This window comes from Amyelois transitella, chromosome 5, assembly GCF_032362555.1.
Source record: "Amyelois transitella isolate CPQ chromosome 5, ilAmyTran1.1, whole genome shotgun sequence".
Classification (NCBI taxonomy): Eukaryota; Metazoa; Arthropoda; class Insecta; order Lepidoptera; family Pyralidae; genus Amyelois; species Amyelois transitella.
In genome coordinates this window covers 8,521,504-8,541,729 of record NC_083508.1, presented here as the reverse complement: position 1 = coordinate 8,541,729, position 20,226 = coordinate 8,521,504, and the positions used below count along the sequence as shown (strand labels likewise).

The 20,226-nt window shown below is 35.7% G+C and overlaps 2 protein-coding genes across 6 annotated transcripts in view; one reads left to right on the top strand and one right to left on the bottom strand.

Annotated features, from left to right (window-relative positions):
- LOC106131844 (RNA-binding protein Musashi homolog Rbp6) overlaps positions 1-20,226 on the bottom strand; it is a 476,408-nt gene that overhangs the window by 253,671 nt on the left and 202,511 nt on the right. For all 5 annotated transcript variants that reach the window (XM_013331071.2, XM_013331072.2, XM_060944334.1 and 2 more), the window contains exon 5: positions 10,052-10,093. In XM_013331071.2, the coding sequence (XP_013186525.1) occupies positions 10,052-10,093 (42 nt within the window). The remainder of the gene's footprint in view (positions 1-10,051; positions 10,094-20,226) is intronic.
- Positions 1-20,226, top strand: part of LOC132901784 (piggyBac transposable element-derived protein 3-like) — a 138,255-nt gene that overhangs the window by 11,638 nt on the left and 106,391 nt on the right. The gene's annotated exons all lie outside the window — the stretch shown is intronic.

Genomic DNA, 20,226 nt, shown 5'->3' with positions numbered 1-20,226 from the left:
TACAATTTCTCCTCGCGGAAATAAGACGGTAAGAGGCAAACAAAACAGACGGCACAATCTCCGTGTTGCAACGTGGCGAATCGGCCGACACCCGCAGCCGGCATCTCGGCAACTCCGCCAATCTCGACATTTTTTCCTGGTTGCCGGTGAGCAGAAATTGTAACGTCAGCGCCCGCCCTGCGGACTGCGACGGCGGCGGTCGGCTATTTGTCGAACGATGCGCCAAAACATCGCATCGCAATCGCACGGAAAAATTATTCCCCGCTAGATTGCTACTCTGCTTTTTGAAGGTGCATTTACTTTTGCACGTTGAGTTTTATATTTTACGGAATATAAGGTACAGATTGTATTATCTTGTTGGCAAGCTTTTCAATGCAGTTTCTCATTTCATTTCAATGCGAACAAGTGAAACGAGTATTTTTAACGAGTTTGGTTGAAATAAGCCTAATTGGAGAGAACAAAACAACTAGTTGCCGAGTCAGTCTTTGAGATTGTATAAGGCAAGTGCAATTATAAGAATATAATAATAATGATGGTGTAATATAAATATCAGTAGGTTTCTAGATATTATTGGAATTTCAATCAATTAAGTCGGAAGGGAGTTGTTTAATGCCAATAACCGTTTTTAACCAAATCGAGCAGTTTTTAAATATTTTAACTCGAAATACCAGTGGTTCAAGCCTAACATCATGTTGAAGTCCGTAGTGCCGTGTGGTCCCCGGCACCAAAAGAAACAAGAGTAGGATCTCTCCATCCCTTAACCATGTAAGTCGTAAGAGGCGATTAAGTGATAGGCTTATATACTTGGGATTCCTCTTTTAGGCGTCACTCTTTGAATCTATTTCAATAATTGTTACGGAATGTGAATAAAGCTTTATAATAAGTTACCTGAAGCAATAAAATGTTTGCCATACCGAAGATTCAAAAATGCAGTTCATGAATATTTACTGAAGGAATGTTATTATAGTGTTAAGGAGTTCCTATAGGCCAACTGTACAAAATATTATTAATTGACAATGTGTGAACTAAATCTATTAATTTATATTTGACATAATGTTATTTCCTACGCCTCAGATGGCAAAGTATGTTTGACACCATATTTTATTGACCACCTCTATGTACACATATTTTTAAGGAATAAATGAATTTTGAATTGAATTTTGAATTTTGAATCTCAATTTTATCCTTAAACCAAACAGCTGAAGTTGGCCTTTCAGTCTTTTGATGACTGTTGGCTCTGTCTACGCCACAAGGGATACAGACGTGATTATATGTTATGTTATGAAGTAAATGGTGAAGTTATTCACATCACTAGTGAAGAAACAACTATTGGTGCAGGAATATGTCTTACAAAAACAACATAAAGTCCATAACCTAAAAGGTACTAGGATTTATTTCTCTGAAATTTTTTGAACATTACTGCTCATATTTCGACTTTTTAATTGAAAATCATTCAAACCAGTGAGCAATTATCCACCCAACACGTGCTTAGATTTCGTAATAGCTGTGGTAATATCCTTATGTGAAAGAAATATATTGAAATACGATAATATTTGAATAAATGGAACATTAAGGGAATGTCGTGCCAATTTTCACGTCAATAATCCTAATGTAAAATCAAAACAACAAGAAAAATCTGTTAAACTTTTCCCAAAACTAAAAAAAAAAAACGAAAGTAGCTGAACGAATAAATCATGTTCCTACTTACAAAATGTGTCTAAACTGAATTCCTCTTTAGTTCCAATATTATACCTAAGATCCCTCATACTTCAGTATAAAACGAGTGACAATAATAAAGTGTCGGCAATCGCACCGCAGCCCTGATGAGCCGGCTACTCGGAAAACTACCCAACATGTGCCAACAAAACATATATAACAAAGTATTAAAAATGTACACAGCATTACAAAATTCCTTCCAAGTTTCAACATTTTACCTAAGATCCCTCATATTTCAGCATAAAACGAGTGTCAATATTAAAGTGTCGGCGATCGCACCGCGGCCCTGATGAGCCGGTAACTCGGAAGACTACCCATCATGTGCCATGACACCCCATTAACCCAACGGACTGCGCTTGGTAACTTACTTCGCTAATATGTTTTCGGATATGTGTGGGTGAGTGTACGTGAACTCCTGTCAATAGTGCGTGTGTTAAAGAAACTAGTTGAATTAAGAACAAACTTTATGAATTATTTAAAATTAAATCGTGATTTAAAATTTTAAATCAACAACAAATATGATATGATACCTGCCTATTTTTAATTTAATTCGTGAATAGCTTTTGAGCCTATTCGAGATTATTGAACTTTGTCAAGTATATATTAGCATAGTATACTTAACAAAGTTCGCAATTAAGTTGGTGGCGCAGTAGTGTTGGTGTAATATTTTCAAATAAGTATAGTGTGCAATATTAATATTTAGATTTAAACATTCTGAAAAACAAATTTAATCAAATCGTTGTGCTTGTAAAATGAAGAGGCTAACGTTCTGAGTTATACGATGTCACATCTCTTTAAATATGAAGTAATCTTTGTTATACATGTCATAAAACAGCCCTTTAAACAGGCCCAAGATGTGCCCGTTTTTGTAGGCAATTTCAGATACAACTGTAATGAAAAAAAAATCAATTTTATGTGTTTATATTAAACTCTGTAGACTTGTTTCGTATGCAATATTGACTATCTTATTTCACTTCTCCTTAATAATTCTGATATCTTGCAATAATTTGACTATGCATAATTAGCATTTTTTTCAGAGATGTCTTTAATACTAATTTTTTTTTAAGTAACCTTCAATACGTGTACTGTTGTAAACTTGGAACAAAATACTGAAAAACACGCTTTGTCTCTACGTTTTTCGCCCGCGTCACTGGTAACCAATTTATGTATTAATAAAATGACAAAACGTGACCCTAGCAGCCGCCGTCATCTATCACGACCATGTCAAGTGGTGGTCAAGCGATTAAAAAACTGTACCTAACGAATGTATGGACAAGTAGCCAGAGCATTTTGGGACGTTAAACGCTCTAGACAAGGGTTAGATTTAATATTAAAACCATGTATTATTTGCAGAAAAGGGATGAAAAATACAAAAGAATCTACTTAGGTACCTTAATAAAAAAGGTGATATTTCAATTAAAAGATTTGCACAATCATCGCGGCAATCTTCTATATACTTGTAGTGCACTAACTAGGTCATAAATAACCTAACATTCCAAATTTCAAGTCTCTAGACTAAGTGATTTGGACGGTATGTCGTCATGCAATCAGTATGTTAGTCACTCGGTAAGGAAAAAGTCTAGCAAATTTTACTATGAAATAGACTAATTTAGTCTAACCTACCTATACTGCCTAATTTCGAATTATTACATTGTTACACATCACCAATCGACGCACCCTACAATTAATACTGTAAGTATGCAACAAATTACCTATTATCCTTTCAAATGATACCCAAAACCTCAACTATCTTAGTTCGAAACAAATTGAACTGTATATGGCAGCAAATTTACAAGCAACACAAACATGTGCCGATGAAGTTGGATGAAGGCGCGTCGTGCACGAACGTGATAAGAGCATCTAATGATTGATACACCCGCCTACAACTAATGATAGGGCGTGTTGACTTTCAAGTTATTAATTAATATCGCTATTATTTAGACTCGGATTGCGTATTTCGTGAGCGGTAGCTTTGATAGTGTGAACGTTATATGTTTGTACAATTGTTACTAGGTTAACTGTTTCTAGTTTCTGTTTTGTTTTTGTAATTGGAATGAAAATTTGAGTCTAAATTTTGGGAGGTAGTTTTTATTTTAATTCAATTATCTTTTTTAGCAATTTTGGTGGAAAGTTAGTTGCACCTGATGAAAGTACCATATATGTATAATAACTTATGCGGTAGAAAAAGCCTAGGGAACAGGACTCGAGGCCACATTTACCGAAAAGACGAAATTGAGAATCGAAGATTAAAAAAGAAATCAAAAAACTATATTTACGTGGCAACATTATAATAGTATTAACCCATTTAGATAAAGAAAATATTACGAAAAACACTTTTGAAATCATCTTCACCCACCTCGTAGCATTGTGATAATCAAATTGATTTTGTCAGGAACATAACTCTCAGTTAACGGGAAGCAGGTATTAATTTAAAAGTTTCACGACTTGGAGCACAAAAACAAATCTCAATCTCGATAATATGCTCTCCACGATTACTTTGAAAACTTCCTGCTTTAGTCAAATGAGAAACTATGGAAGTATTTCTTACATTCTGTACCAGTTACTACACAGATTATACTCTAGGTAACTGGTAAGGTACTCTTCTCACGTTTGTTTTATCATAAGGCGATCCCAATGGCTTGTTTCATCAATGCCTAAGACTCAGCTAAAGGAAGCATGGTTACTAACATTAAATTTATAAATCTCTTAATATCGGAAACTTATTCACGGATTTGTTCTAAAATTCAGAAGTTGTTTTTTTTGAAACGAAGGTCAGTCGGGTCTTATTGGGTCTTTGACCTTGTCAAAGACCCAATAAGACCCAATAAATTTTCGAATTTACTTCGTAATAATTCCTTTGATGATTTTTCATGTAACTAATGTAATTTATTGTTAGTTACATTTTACAGAACCCCAACCACATTTTATTAACAAGTCTTGCTGAAGTTTTGTCTACTTTGTTGTAATTTTATCGAAGTATTTGTTATAAAGGCGTAATAAAAGGACTCCTTATACGACGGTGGTATTAAAAGTAATTGTTGACAAGAAGTATGTTAGGAATTCATAAAATATACGAGAGGCAGCCAAGTTATGAGAAGGTTTCAACATGATTAAATGCAATTTCTTTACAAAGTATGCCCCGCCGTTCTTAGGTGGAACTTTTGCTTTCAATGGACCGTATTCGTAGTTTCTCTTCAGGAAATGTTAAGTAGGAGATAGATGGGGTGTGTGGCGTTTTAATTGAATAAATTGAATTTTTTGTATATATTAAAAACAAAAAAAAATGCAATAAAATAAGCAAAATATGTGTAGTTATAAATTGAATTATAAGTGAAATAAATGTCCTATCTTCGCGAGAGAAATTTGAGATATTTTTTTCTATTACTGAACTTAAAACTGTTATAAAAAGTACAGAAATGTAAAAAAATCTCAAATACTTTATTAATGTAGGTACTTCAAAAATGTATTTCCATATGATGAATATTTGTTTGTTAACAGATAACGCATCGATAACTTAATAGCACAACACTTAATGAACTGTCAAATTTAAAACTTAATGTTTAGACAAGGTATAGTAAAATATTATCAAAAGTTATATGGGTAATCAAACCACACAACATAATATAACGTATGTAGTCATAGCTAATTCGTACCCAAATTCATTAAACACAACTCAATCTCCCTATTACTCGCCCTTTTGCCCGGTTACATTACTACTTCAAAAGGTTTAGCATTCATTCAGAGATGTTTGTTCAAAGTTTACCCGTCGTAATTTCAATTAAAAAGCCTTAATCGACCTCAGGGCGGTCGCCAAAATCGGCGGCATTTGTAATCACCGGCGTGAGTTTGTACTCTTTAATGGACTTTGTGGAAGTAGTTCCAACTCTCCTTACGGCTAAGATATTTGAGGAAAAACTACGCCACCTACCGCCTAAGTAGCGAAGTTAGCCAACTATGGCAGACGTACTCGCAGGGCAAGGCTATACCGCCGGGTACGCCTGGCGGGCCGTGAACAAGGCGCAGGCTAAGCGCGATTCAACGTGTTTCATTAAACGTTTTGTCGGTGTAATCGCAAGTAATTTAAGTGAAGAGAGTCGAGCTTCCGACTTTGTAAGTATTTTGTGTTTTCTTTTTTAATTACTTCGTTTTAACTTTGTTGCCGGGCTTTTAAAAGCTGACTGACAGCGAAATAACAAACTTCCTTATAACTATTTAGGGAGGATTTAATGAAAACGTTGATTTTAAACACGATACGAGTATAACGTCACGGAATTGGCTTAATACTAAGTATTTAGTTTGCACTTACATACTCGTAGTTATAAAACGACTTATTTTTATGTTTCTATATTAAACGGAATTATCCGTTAAAGTAAATTTGATAATTTAGTGATAAATAAATATCGTAACTTACTCTTAAGCGGTTACTAAAATTAAATTTATAAAGGTAATCATATTAAAAGAAAATGCAAACTTTGTATAATATGAATTTGTATACATATAAATCATAATATAATAGAGACAGAAACAACAACCAACATATTTAGAACTTTCATAGAATGGAAGTCTTCGTGTTTCACATACAAATGAAACTTTTAAGTTATAATGACAAAGGTTTCTTTTTTGACATTATTGTGTTTACATCGTTATTGTCATTAAATTATTATATGATTACAAAAATATATAGATTTAATGAAATGAATGTATTGGTAAGAATACCACCAATGCATAAAAATATATTTTAGTTTACAAATTAAATCATTACACACCATCACGCCTTTAACACGGTAAACATCCATCGTCATTACCTGGAACCCGTACTTTAAACTAAAGTCACAAGTTGGAGAATCCCACCAATTCCTCCAACTTATTTAATATTTTAAATACAAGTGCTACTGTATTAAATCAAAAGATTAAATGAAAATAGAGGTGAAATATGTACACGATATCAACGGTGTCGGCGAAGCTGGTCTGCGGTCGCGGAACTTATGCGCTGCCGGACTGTAGTTATGAGCCAGCCCGAAACATAAGTCACTCGGTACATCTGTTCCATCATTCCCGAACTTACCTTCATTTTGCGAGGTTATGCAGTAAAATTTTGCTGATTTGTTTGACGTTAAAACTAGATTGATTAAGCTAAGAATTGAGATATAATATCGCTTAAGAAAGTATAAATATAAACAAATATTTCTAAATTTATGCGCTTCCTGTTCCATCTTTCTCGAACATGCCTTCATTTTGCGAGCATAGCATTGTTATATATTGAAACTGGAGATTGTTCGCCTATTCGTAAAAGAAACCAGTTTAGTTGTTAAGACAAACCCTCTCTCTCTCATCTTTGCGTGTTCCCAGTTGCACCCTTTACAGAAGTGTTTCGAGGCCCGAGGTCCGCCTTCCAATGGAAGAATAAACAAACATACCACGAGTATATCAATAATTCTTAACTAATTAACTGCAGGACTCTTGTTATGAGCTATCTCGAATCATAAATCACTTGATTATTTATTTCTATGATTCAAAAAGTTATTTCAATATTGAAGATTGAATTTTGCTCAACTGATTGTTGTTTCATATTATCATAAATTTACTCACGCTTACATTGAATTCGACAGCCGAAATTCTGTTATACTTACTTACTCTGTGACGAAAAAGAGCGGTATATTTTAATACAGGGTCGCAAAAACCAATATCTTTTACATACAGGTTTCTTGTGAGCGGAGAACAAACGAGGAACAAAGGCTAATATGTCATAGTGGGTAAGTTAATTGACGCGGTTTCCGCACAGCGCGGAACGCAAGCGTCTCCGCTTCCGCACACATATGAAATGCAATCTGCAGCATATTATGGCATAGTACTTTTACCTATATTCAAGAAATCGATTAATTTAATTGGAGCATACCTTGGAAACTCCGTCACTTAGTGTGATCTCATTGAATTTAACTTGTAAGTGTCAAGTAAATCGTTTACAGTTTGGTCAAACTGAGATTTGAATAGCTAGCTAAATAAGTCTTTAATTTTTTTCAGACAAATCCCTACTAGTCTTGCTTTAACGGACTATGAATCAGTGTTGTGATCTGCACCAAACTTGAAAGGCATACCAGCTATCTAAACATAGTCCGTTTGTGGTCCCAAATAGTGTGTGGTGGACGCGGTGAGTACGGCAAATAGCTCTTATTGTGTTAGTAACTTTAATGATGCGGCCTTTGTATTGTGTCGAGATACACTCCCAAACATTTCTACATACGTTATTATCACGGCTATTTGAGTAAGCAGAAATATGATCCTTACAAATTACTAGATTTCTCTTCGGTTATGCGCAATAGTAGGGCGAGAAGAGATATGATACACTATTAATTATAAATATGTATAATTTTAAATATTTAATTTATGTATAAATAAAATTTAATTTTATTTATATATGTATGTAGGAGGTCTTCTTAAAAACCATTTGGTTTCATGTTTATCGCTTAAAGTAGACTCATTATTCGTGGCAAATTATAAACGAATTCCTTTGGTTTCAATCATATTTTCTCTTCATGAAGACGACGCAGGTAAAAATAAACTGATAATAGAACATGTCGTATTATTAAAAAAATGCTATAATTATATGACGATAAGCATTCACAATTATTGCAACATTATCCTTTTATTACTCATCTGAAAAAGTTATAAAAAATATGAGAAAACTGGAATTTTTGTAACTCGTCCTTTTCAAGTATGATTGGTGACCCGAGCATCTGGCGACCGCTGGATAATTAAATGGTGAAATCTAAATTAAATAGATCCGCTGAAAATACAAAGTTTAGTGACTGTCAATGTCAAACAAAGAAGATGAAAAAAGTTTTTTCTTCCAATTCCATTTTCTTTCACGATTCCTCTTTCACAGTCTCTAAAAGTTTTCAAAATAAGAGGTTTTCGCGAGAGTCTCAATTATCGATAAAGACGATATTAAAAATTCGTTTGTTTTGTTCTTAGCTCGCGCCCGGAGAGCGGTGTCCCCTTTTTTCCATTGTTTGCGTAAGAAGGGAAAGCAGAAGCGGCAACAAACGATAATCAGAAATTTGAATTTCGCCTCCGCAAGTACTGACAAAATCATCCGATTTTGTGCGTCGTTTATCATCGCAATTAATTAGGCGAACAAAAAACTTATTATCTTTGGTCTTAAGAAAATTGTTTATGTCAGTGAACAGTTTGCGCGAGTTAATGTAAACTTGGGTCTTTTGTAATTTTTTCGCAATTAAATTATAAGGCTCTTTATCAGTGGGACGTCTTTTGGGGCACCTTTGGTACTAAACTGATATTGATCTGCATTGAATTTGAATATTAACATACACAGTCGCCGTTTGGTAGTATTGTGATGGAGGAACATGGTCTAAATTTATTCGTGAGCATTACAGTGTAACATGTACGAGGCAGTGCTCCCTTAATGTATTCATGTAATTCGCATCGCCGGCATCCCCTTTGACCGGCCACGCAACACCGCACTGCCGGCCCGGATAGAGTAATATAACCTGATGTTTTAAAACCATCCATCACGTTTAATGTCCATATAAAAAGAAGGAGCTAGCGTGCCGACTCTTTCCGCGGAATTTTTGCGATTCAGACAGTCCAATTTCAAAGTAAATTTTGATTTAATACGGGCTAATATTTTTGAAATGTTTACAATTTGCTTATTAAATTTGCGGGGTGATTCTTTGCATTATTTCCTCTTGGTGCACTGAAATGATGAATTGACCGCACTTTAGTATTCAGCGGCCCAAATACAAAAGCAAGTGGTTCCAACTAGCCGGGTTAAATAAAACCTCAAGTATCAGCTACTTGAATGTAAAAACGGTGCGATGCGGCGAAGTCGGCGGCTCTCGAGGTGGCAATTTACATTAAATGCGGCGCTTCTGTAGTGATAATTCACATATACAGAAATTAAGGAAGGTTTTCTTCAACACTTTCAATGATACATGTTCTTAAAACAGAGTCAAGTTATGAGTTTTAAAAAGAATGATAACGTTATACTATTTCAATCAGTTTTTTTTTGTATTTTACTTTCGCTACTATAACTATAAAGATGCATTTGATATACATGTAGCTTTTTATTTTGCCTAGCTATTCTACAGCAAATATAGAGCACAGGCTGCATACTCAATTATTAGCCCTAAGTTATTTATGTGAACCAACATCTTAATGGCCGTAGAGCAATGTCCCTTGCATCAATCATCATCAATGAAGAAAAATTATATTTCGTGTAAACATTGTGAAATGAACAAAAGGTCAATTTAAGCATAAATATACTATTATTGTGACCTCAACATGTATGAAACATAATAAAAATTCAAAATCTTACCTTTGGATGTGCTCTTCTAGGAAAGGCCACTTTGGGGTCAATCTGCAACAAAAACAAAATTTACTTAATTATTTTCTGAAAATGTAGTGATAGTAAGAGGAAGGCGATTTGGTTATCAAGCAGACGACCGTTAAAAACCTGTTGTAAAATCTCTGGTGGAACTCTTAGCTGATTCTCTTTTTTAATCCAATCAATACATACATATGGTCACGTCTATATCCCATTCGGGGTAAACAGTGCCAACAGTCTTGAAGACTAAATGGCCACGTTCAGCTATTTGGCTTAATGATAGAATTGAGATTCAAATAGTGACAGGTTGCTAGCCCATTGCCTAAAAGAAGAATCCCAAGTTTATAAGCCTATCCCTTCACATCTATGGGAAAGAGATGGAGTGGTCCTATTCTTTTTTGTATTGGTGCCGGGAACCACACGGCATTCAAAAATCCGCTTAATTAAGGAAAGAAAAAAAAATTCCAAACGAGCCAACACTACCAAAAAGTAAGACATTATCTATGATTTTCAAGTAACAAGTAGCGTGAAGAAATTTTGAATAGGCAAAACCTTCCTAATTTAAAATTCAAGCGGCGATATTAGAGTGTCATAGACGAACGGGTTGACCCGCTAAACAGGGGAAAAAGCGTTCCCGTCGCCAGTCCTACTAATCACAGCCGGCGCGGCGTCCGCTACACTACCGGCCACGATAAATTCGCATCGCTTCTGCGGCTGCTATGTCCAGTCTAAAATCCCCGGCTGCAAAAAACCATCGGACTGAAAATCCTACGCCGTGGTCCTGTCACTCGATTTCGCCTCTCGTCTTTTTCATGTAACCGAGCTCTACTATTTCATACGTGCCACTGTATAAGCCCTCAGATTTTCTCCCGGCAGAGCGCGCTTCTGCTCTTTTTGTTCGTATCTCGACGCGCTGACCGCTATAAACGCAAAATATAAACCCAAAGAAGCTACCTTTGACATTTTTAGAGGTAAAACGTTTCATTTCCACTCGTGTTGACCGTTTTGTTGAGCGATTTCTACATTTAACAGAAGAGCTCAGGGTTTTTGGTGTGTATTTTGGAAGCGCTTGGGAGGTGCGGCGTTTCGTGCAAAGTTTAACTTCGTTGCGGTTACGTCAAGTCGTTCTAGTCGAAACGTTATTTTGTTGTTGTTTTTTTAGCGATTAAAGTGAGAGTAAGTCGCGCATGCCGTTGTATTGAAAAACAAAATTTGAGTTAAGATTAATTATGAAAGTTTTTCCGACTCATTTTTAAGTTAAACTAATTAAAGTTGAACATTGCCTTTCTTACCTGCAATGTAATCACTAAGTTTCTAGATTTTCTAGGTATTCACGTTAACATGAAAGTTCAAAGAAAACTTTAGCATAAACTATTTATGTTAGAAGAAAATAGTCATAAGTGCATATGTCCGCGCAACGGGTGTTTGCAGAAGACCACAGAAATCCACTGTTCCTACTGAACAGTGTGAATTGAAACTACGCAGCTCACGCGACTCCATCGCCGATGTCATGTACATTATTGGCACCAATAGACTATGCGAATTACAGTTTGAAGCCATTAAAAAAATGGGTACTGTACTAACATTGGTATATGCTTAAAATTTACCCCTCAATCAAGATAAAGTAGGCGCTTCGTGACAAATTCCGCGACAGTTCTTCAATATACCCAGAACACAATAGATGGCGCAAGCATCCACCGCGTAATTACGAAGCCAAAACGTGAGAGAATAATTTAAAAGATTTTGCCCAAGAGGACTGCATTATTACAATATCAGGAAAACGGCTTTACAGCGTCATTCATACATTCTTAATTATTTAATTATCTTCTGAGTGCGCCACGGAATATAGCGGCTGCAGAAAATCCCGTATAATTTGATTAAATTGGATTTTGCTCGACGGGAGAATTCATTTTTACGTCGCAGTAATGTTGTTATAATTAGACGCTTTAATAATGAACGTTCGCGTTTCAAAGTGTACACACCGTTTGACACGGAGCGTGAACTAACCCCCGGCCCCGCAAACAATTTTGTGAACGTTGTAAAATGACCACGGAAGTGTACTGTACAGGGCAGCAGAAAAATCATAAAACCCCAGATGGTGGCGCTAAAGCGATTAAGCGGGCCGATGATAAATTTTAACGAGTTATTTTAATGGAAGCGATCGCAGTCAGTGGCTAGCCGGCAGCCTGCGTCGATAGAAAAATAAAACGAAACTCTCAAAAACTCTGTTTAAATTCGTGACTCGTGATTTTTTTCCCTTTTTTATTGTAAAATGTTTCGTCGAGTTTTAATGATAACGACTTTTGTAAACAGTCTTTTAAACTCCAACCTGTATTTTATTCAAGTGGAATTTTCGGATGTTCTACCATGGCTATAAGTAGGTTTATATTACCCAAAAACTTCCAAAGTATTAATACATCTTCGTTAGATAATAAGTGTGTAAAATATAAATTGAAATTGCCATTGAGACACTCATTTACAAGAGTATATATATTTTTTGAAGCCTCCATCAAGCAACGTTCAAAGATACAAATGTTTACGTCTAACGGATGTTCAGACCTGACGTTAAGAGTTAAATCGCGTCATGTAATAAGTGTTTAAAAGTATTACTCCTGCGCAAAAATGACAGCGAAATATCGATAGGAATGTGACATTTTGATATGGAGCCATTTGCGTGATTACAATCGACGCAGTGCCGCACCCTCCTCGACCTCCCCCTTCCTACAACTTCCCTTACGATAAAGATTGACATCGCAGCTTTTAAATTTCAAATTATCCTAAGTCAACATCAGCCGAATAAAGTAAACTGCACCTACCAGGTTGGGAATAAGGATGAGATTTACGTGATACGGTTTGGATTTTAGCGTGTCATCGCAAGAAAAGATTGTAGGCGAAAGCACATTAGTGGGATATCACTGCTGGTTGGAAAGAGCATGTTCGCTTTATGTATCGCATCGACCTAAGTCACTTGTACCGTAAATTTTGCATTGAGCAAATAGTCGATATGTCGTGCAATATGCTAGTGGCTGAAACTAGTAAAGATTTAAATTAAATTGTTTGAGTGAACCAAAATTTGTGCAATTTCAGGCGTCTTAATTATTTTTGCATGTAACACCTCCACCATTTTAACTCATTTGGTAGACTTAGCCGATGGTCCGATGTTCAGCTAGATGGTATAAGGTAATTTATCATACTAATATTTAAAATACGAAATTCGTAAAAATGGAATCTTGGTAATAATATAATCTTAATCAAGAAGCACAGTGATATTGTTCCATCACATTTATTCTTAACGACCAATAAGTGTGTTTTAAATGTGGTTAAACTCTAGTGTTTTCTTTAAAAAAATAAAACTGAGAAACACGCGACGTGTATAGCAGAGAGCGTTATTAAATCCCAATAACTAACAAACGTCACGCGCCAGAGTCGGGTCGAGCACAAGAAAGTTTAATGACGAGCACTCAGTGCAAGCGGTAACTGAATTTATTTAGCTGCAGACGACACATAAGTGTCGACCGACGGCGTTAAGTGGGGACCGCATCATTTGCTGTTCAGTCAGCATCGCGCACTCTAACTCCTCCTAATTGGAACGAATTTGGCTGCAGGTGCAATACTCGACTTGGCTCAAGATTAGGGGCGAGCTATTGCGAGCATATTCCCCGTCGTTCCCCTTGAAATATTCGATGTGCAATACGCGACTTGCGGCACCGTCCGCGCCGTCAACCATGTGCGCTCAACCGACTTGAATTAAATTAAGAACAATATTTACCCCTCGCACCGGGATAAATGATATTGCACACTTACGCTACAGTTAATGTTAGGAGACGACTTATGTGCCCACATTCTCCACACGAGCAAGAAGACGACGGCTGTAGTTACTATATTGAACAGAAAGAGACGCCAACACAGCAGACTAACAAGGCGCTTAACGTTGACAAAATAATAGCACGATGACATTGTTATGATGTTTTTTAATTGATACAGCTTTATAGAGAAAAATGCAAACGAGTCGCGATACGATCGGAAAACACTTGACACAGATTGTTTATAAAGTGGGGTTTTGCTTAAAGGCGAGACAGTAATGAAACCTCGCCGGGGAGGCTCGACAAACGTCATTACTGGGGCACGCATAAATATGCAAGGCAGGTAACGCACATTTTCATGCTACGTCGCAAGAATTTTATCGCTCGTTTAATTCTGTGAGAAAAAAAATGGGATTCTTTTCGGTGTAACATAAGATAGGCGGCGGCGTGGGAACCGACACACTGCCCTCGAGCCTACCCGAACTCCGCACCTAAGTGCAGCCAAAATATATTTTATCCATTCTGTAAGATATACCTTTCTCTTAAATACCGCGTAAATGTTACAAGAGTAGACATATAATCTTATCCATCAGTTGTACCTTATTCGTTAGGCGCTAATGTGGGGTGCTTTGTGTAAGAAGCGCGCCTATTACCGCGTGTTTTATTCATCACCCTTTTCCTCCAGTGTGTTACACGTCCGGTTCAATTACCATGAACCTTAACGACATAGTTCTCTTTTCTAAATACCTGAGTTAATTAAGTAAATATATGTTTTTATTCCGTTTATTCTTAATACAGCAAAATATTTAAAAATTCGTAGTTTAAAGAAAAAGTGTAATTATTAATATATTTATTAATTTATGACAACAAACAATGTGACCATTGACCATAACACCCGCCAAGGATATAGATAATACGAGTATGTATGTTTGTTGTGTTTAGATTATCAGTTTTAAACTATTTTTGCTTACGCGCAGAATAGGCGTTGGGGTACGTTCTCTATCATTTTTTCAGAATTAGTTGTACCACTTAGAAGTCTACAAAAACATAAATATACTATTTTTTACCCTTCTTAGGGTTTATCTATCGTACTACCTAGATTAATTTGGGATAAACATGCAATAAGACATGTAGGTACTTTTTGTAAAAAGTAAATCTCCCCGAGCAAGTCCGAACGGACGCCGCAATCCACACAATAAACCGTGTATTTGTCATGTTTACGTTCATCTGACAGGCGTTCATTTATGCACGAAAAGTTTCACAGTCCCGTCAAAACTTCTGGACACGAGGAGTCGGCGATAGTTCCACAATGCAATATAACATCGGAAGCTAGTTGGAGTTAATAAATATTACAGAAAGTGACATGCGCAGGGTGCCCCCTGCTCAGAACGCCCTAAGTCTATTTTGACTGCAAATATCTGCGCCGGATGTCTGGACATTAAAATGAGAAGCGTATAGATAAGACGCAACACAACTTTCAAGTTAACTGAGTTATAGTGAAAAAATTATTTAACAATGATCGTGGGCGCCTGAATATCGTAAAAAAATTATTTTCTAACACATATTATTAATTTGCTAACCGATGCTGTTACGTGGTAGGAAAATGTCGTGAGGAACGTTATACATTTAGGCAACTGGTTGTGTAGTTAATTATCCAATTTGCTTCTGTTTCTCTGTAAGATGGCAATAAGAGCCAACAGTCTTGTAAAGACTAAAAGTCCACGTTTAACTGTTTGACTTAAAATATGGAATTGGATTCAAATAGTGACAGGTTGCTAGCCCTAAAAGAATCCTAAGTTTATTAGCCTTTTCCTTAGTCGCCTATAATATTCGCATATAAATCTTAGTTGAATCGGTTCTGTGCATTTATTATTTTGTGATCTGGACGTAGATGATGTTAGCTAGAAGCGCCTTTGAGTAATCAACATAGATCGATAGTTGAATATTGTTACGTTGTTCATCTGGGATGACAACATCGTGTTGCTGTCGCTAGGAGTTTGTAACAAATAGTTTTAAATCGTGAAGATTTCAAGTTTTTTTTAACTTAAATATGAATGTAAGATCAGAACACTGAAATATGTGTAATAAGTGTAATTCTTAATTTTGTCTCTCAACCTGTTTCAAATTGACGATCATGACCACTTTTAAAGCTAGTGTGACACAATAAAAGCGAGCTAAAGAAATAATATAAAACTTAATTTATTTTCAGTTTTTGAATATCTAACCTTTACCTCACACTGTCAATATCGACTTACGGAATTTATTCAAACCTCCAAATAAAATCATCAACATAAAACTGCCATAAACTACTTAGCCTCATCTAGTCAACTCGAGCTACGCTAATTTCTGGCGAGCGCGCTCGGCCGATCAGACCGAGTGCGTAATCTCAGGCTCCCCAGGGCCCGCCGGCCACATTGTCCTAATGCCGCCAGCAGCTTTTGTGCAGCCCTGAATCGCCAGATAAGCTTAAACTTTGCACCTTGCCTAATCTTTCCTGTCAATTGTTAACGGCCCAAAAGGTCTCTAAGCGCTCTATCGTTGGATTTAAAAGAACGGTGCCTTATTTAAAAAGTAAGTTTGATTAAATTTTACTTTATAATAAAAGATGCCATGCTGGTCAGAAATTGAAAAAATAAACATTGAGTGCGCGGCTTCACTTGAATTTTTTTGACAGTTAAGGGATATTATTGTTTGCCTCTTGATATTTTAAAACACAGGTTTATTGCTTTATTGCGGCGTAGGCGCCTAAGCCTACGACGTAGCGTATCGCTACGTCTCGTAGCTTCTTATGTTCGTAGACCGATACTCCTATCTTATTACTTTTGAGTCGTTATTCTTTAGATAAGGTAAGATAAGGCTGATAAGGTAAATTTAATACAATTTCACGTAGATTTTAAGTTTGGTATACAAATCAAAATTCAATATTTCATTAATACGAAATTAATCTGACGTTTTATTGGCGTTGTCCAATTATGATCTGTCGGTGCGTTTATTACAAAATATTGATTTATTATCAGTCACACGTAAATCAGGTTGTTATTGAACAGGTTCCAATTGTAAATGGAAAATATTTCTTTTTCTTTTGTTTAACTCATTGAATTCTTTTGGTTAAAGTATGTTTAACTCAATATTTTCCCAATTGACTTATAAAAGTAATTTCTATATTATTGATAAAAATTAAGATTTTTAAAGTTCTAAATCATGTTAATATAGAAGTTATAAATCCGTTGGTCTATTTCAAAGACATTTGGCACATATTTTTAATTGTACACTAAAAAATCGTATCAAAAACATAATACAAGAACGTGAAAATTTAATGATGTAGGAACCAGGGAATTGTTGAGGCTGATATTTTTTTATCTCCCGATAAAAGCTGGTCCCGTGTTCCGTACATCATTAATGAACTCGTTATAACGGTTATAACGTTAATTGTTGCCACAATTGTACCGAGCCGTGACATTAAAGCTGCATCAAAAATGTACGTTCACTATTTAAAGATCCCCATTTGCGCAAGCGATTTACAAAAGCGACTGGCCGCATGCCCATTATAGGAGATTACGGGTAAAAAAAGAGCTATGAGTTAATTTTAGAAGAATAATGTGAGGGCTGTTAGTGTTTATCTTTATTTGGTTCTAGGCGTAATGTTTGTTTAACGTTAAATATTTGTGAAGCGCGCGAGCTCACCCCGGATATTCTCCTTTAGTCTACTCCAGCGCTCACTTAGTTAAGTTGCTCGCTATCCTCAAGCGGCTACTTGCTGGATCTCTTGTCATAAGCTACAGCCACGCTCTCTTAAAAATTGTAAATCTAGTCCAATAAAGATAGTCGTTATTCTACGTATTAAATTGTCTCTCATCACCCTTACCTGCGACGTTATCTAAACATCACAATCAATTACTTATTTTTAATTACGATGAAACAGTACTTATACCAGAAGTAGTTGTAACATAGTATCTCCTTCGGGCTTGAACTCTTTGATTCTGGATTTATCAATTAACTCAAAACTTTGTAAGTTTTTAACAATACGAATTTTCTAACATCATCGTACTCGGGCGTAATCGTCGGACGATAAAAATCACTTAGAGCTCAGTAACTGCTCTAGACGTTACCCTAACCGCTAACTACAGGCTACTGCATTACAAGAGTGTTTATATCCGACAAGATTAAAATAATTTTTACTTAACATTATTTTCATAGTATAAAAAGTTATGAATGAAAAAGAGGATGCCTTTGAATGAACATTTGTGTGGATGTCACCAATTTTAATTATTTTGTTATTAGCAATGTATGTTTATAGCGGGATTTGATGAATCCTTTTAACTCTCATAACCACGATCACTATCTTTACGATATACATATGTAACAAAACAAAAATGAATAAACGATTAGTCTTGTTATTTTTTTTACATACATATATACATACATAAAATCACGCCTCTTTCCCGGAGGGGTAGGCAGAGACTACCTCTTTCCACTTGCCACGATCTCTGCATTCTTCCTTCGCTTCATCCACATTAATAACTCTCTTCATTAAAGCTCGGCGGTTTCGGGTACTTTTGACCTGACCCTTTACCAGGACGTCTTTAATTTGATCAAGATACGTTCGTCAAGGTCTTCCCACTCCAACCTTTCCCTCCACACTCTCCTTGTATATCTGCTTAGTCAACCTGCTTTCATTCATCCTCTCCTCATGACCGAACCATCTTAACTTACCCTTTTCTATTTCTTTAACTACATCTTCTTTCACATCACAACATTCCCTTATCACGCTGTTCCTTATCCGGTCACTCAATTTCACACCCATCATACTCCTTAACGCTCTCATTTCCACTGCATTTATTCTGCTTTCGTGCTTCTTTTGCCATACCCAAGTTTCACTCTCCTACATTAATGTCGGGACCAACACTCCATTTATTTTTTTCCGTTTTATTATATGTATTAAATTCTATATTATTTAAATTCACGAAAACTTATTTCACATTTTCGCATTCTTTCCTTGTATTAAATAAATAATAAATAAATAAATAAATTCTCAAAAAATCACTTCTGAGAAACAGACCAATTAGCCGACATGAACTAACTTCCCTTTCCACTTTATACAAAACAAAATAAAGGCGTCTAAAGCCTTGCTTAAGCATGTTTACAAGTTATGCAATAATTCAAATAACGTAGGACGGCAAATTTATGCGGGCTCACGGTAACATACTTCAATGGCTGCATTGGCAGCATTTTATTTCCACGGGCGAGGCGACTAGCATGGCTTCGTATTTTTGAATTTGCAATTCCCTACGTGTCATAAGAAAGGATGTATACGATATTGAATTCCAACTATATTAATTGATATTTTTAAGTCTTCTTGTTTTTGTCACTGCCAGTGCCAATAGTAACCGAAAGATTACAAATGCAATTCAGAAAGGCGTTGTAGAAATACTCGGCAGCAATGAAGGGTTATAATTTTGTTTCTTATAGCCTCTCGGTGTAAAAATAATCAACACATTGGTTAATGAAGTGCCGATTGATTAGCTTTAACTCTTTAATGATATGCTATGTATACTCTTTATACTATATACATCTTCATTGCTTTTAAAATGGTTAATTGACCGAAGCGTGAAGATGAAGCAATACTCTACAAATATTTTTTGCTGTCAGTGTTATTTTATTCAAAAACTTTATTTTAAGTAAATATATGCAACTGTAAACAAAATACAATCTTGATTAAAGTACGATTATTTCAACTAAGTTTCGCATTGTCTCGTTAAGCCTCACTACATGAAATTTAGGAGTCATCCCAGACCATTCCACGCAGATCCGGCCGCGACAAAAGACGGCCCCGGGGACCGGGTATAGTAGCAAAAGGAATTTTTAATTGGCCCCGAAATAAAAGCCCATACAAGTTACGGAGAAAAACGACTTTTTCATGACGCAATTCCTCACGGACGTTCCATTTAACTATTTTGTGAAAAATATACCCTGAATATTGTCAAATAAATATGAAATTACGCGGGATCTACGTCAAGTTCTGTAACATGTGACGTTTATCGGTATTGTGCTTCTGAAAAATGAAAGATAAATTTAATAAATTACATTAATTCTATACTCGATTACTCTATCTCGGCATCTTTGTACGTCACAAATGTATCTATAAAGGAGGCTCATTAATAGTTGAGATAAAACAAGTTTATAGATACATAATAAAAGGATTAATAAATCGATTAGTATATTTTATCAATTACATCGGTTTTTGTATCGCGCACAAAGTCGAAATCGAAATGATATTTGTCTCAAGTTTAATATTATATACTTACCAAATTCTGAATACCTTAGTATCTATAATACTCGTATGTCTGCAATACCCAATAAAAG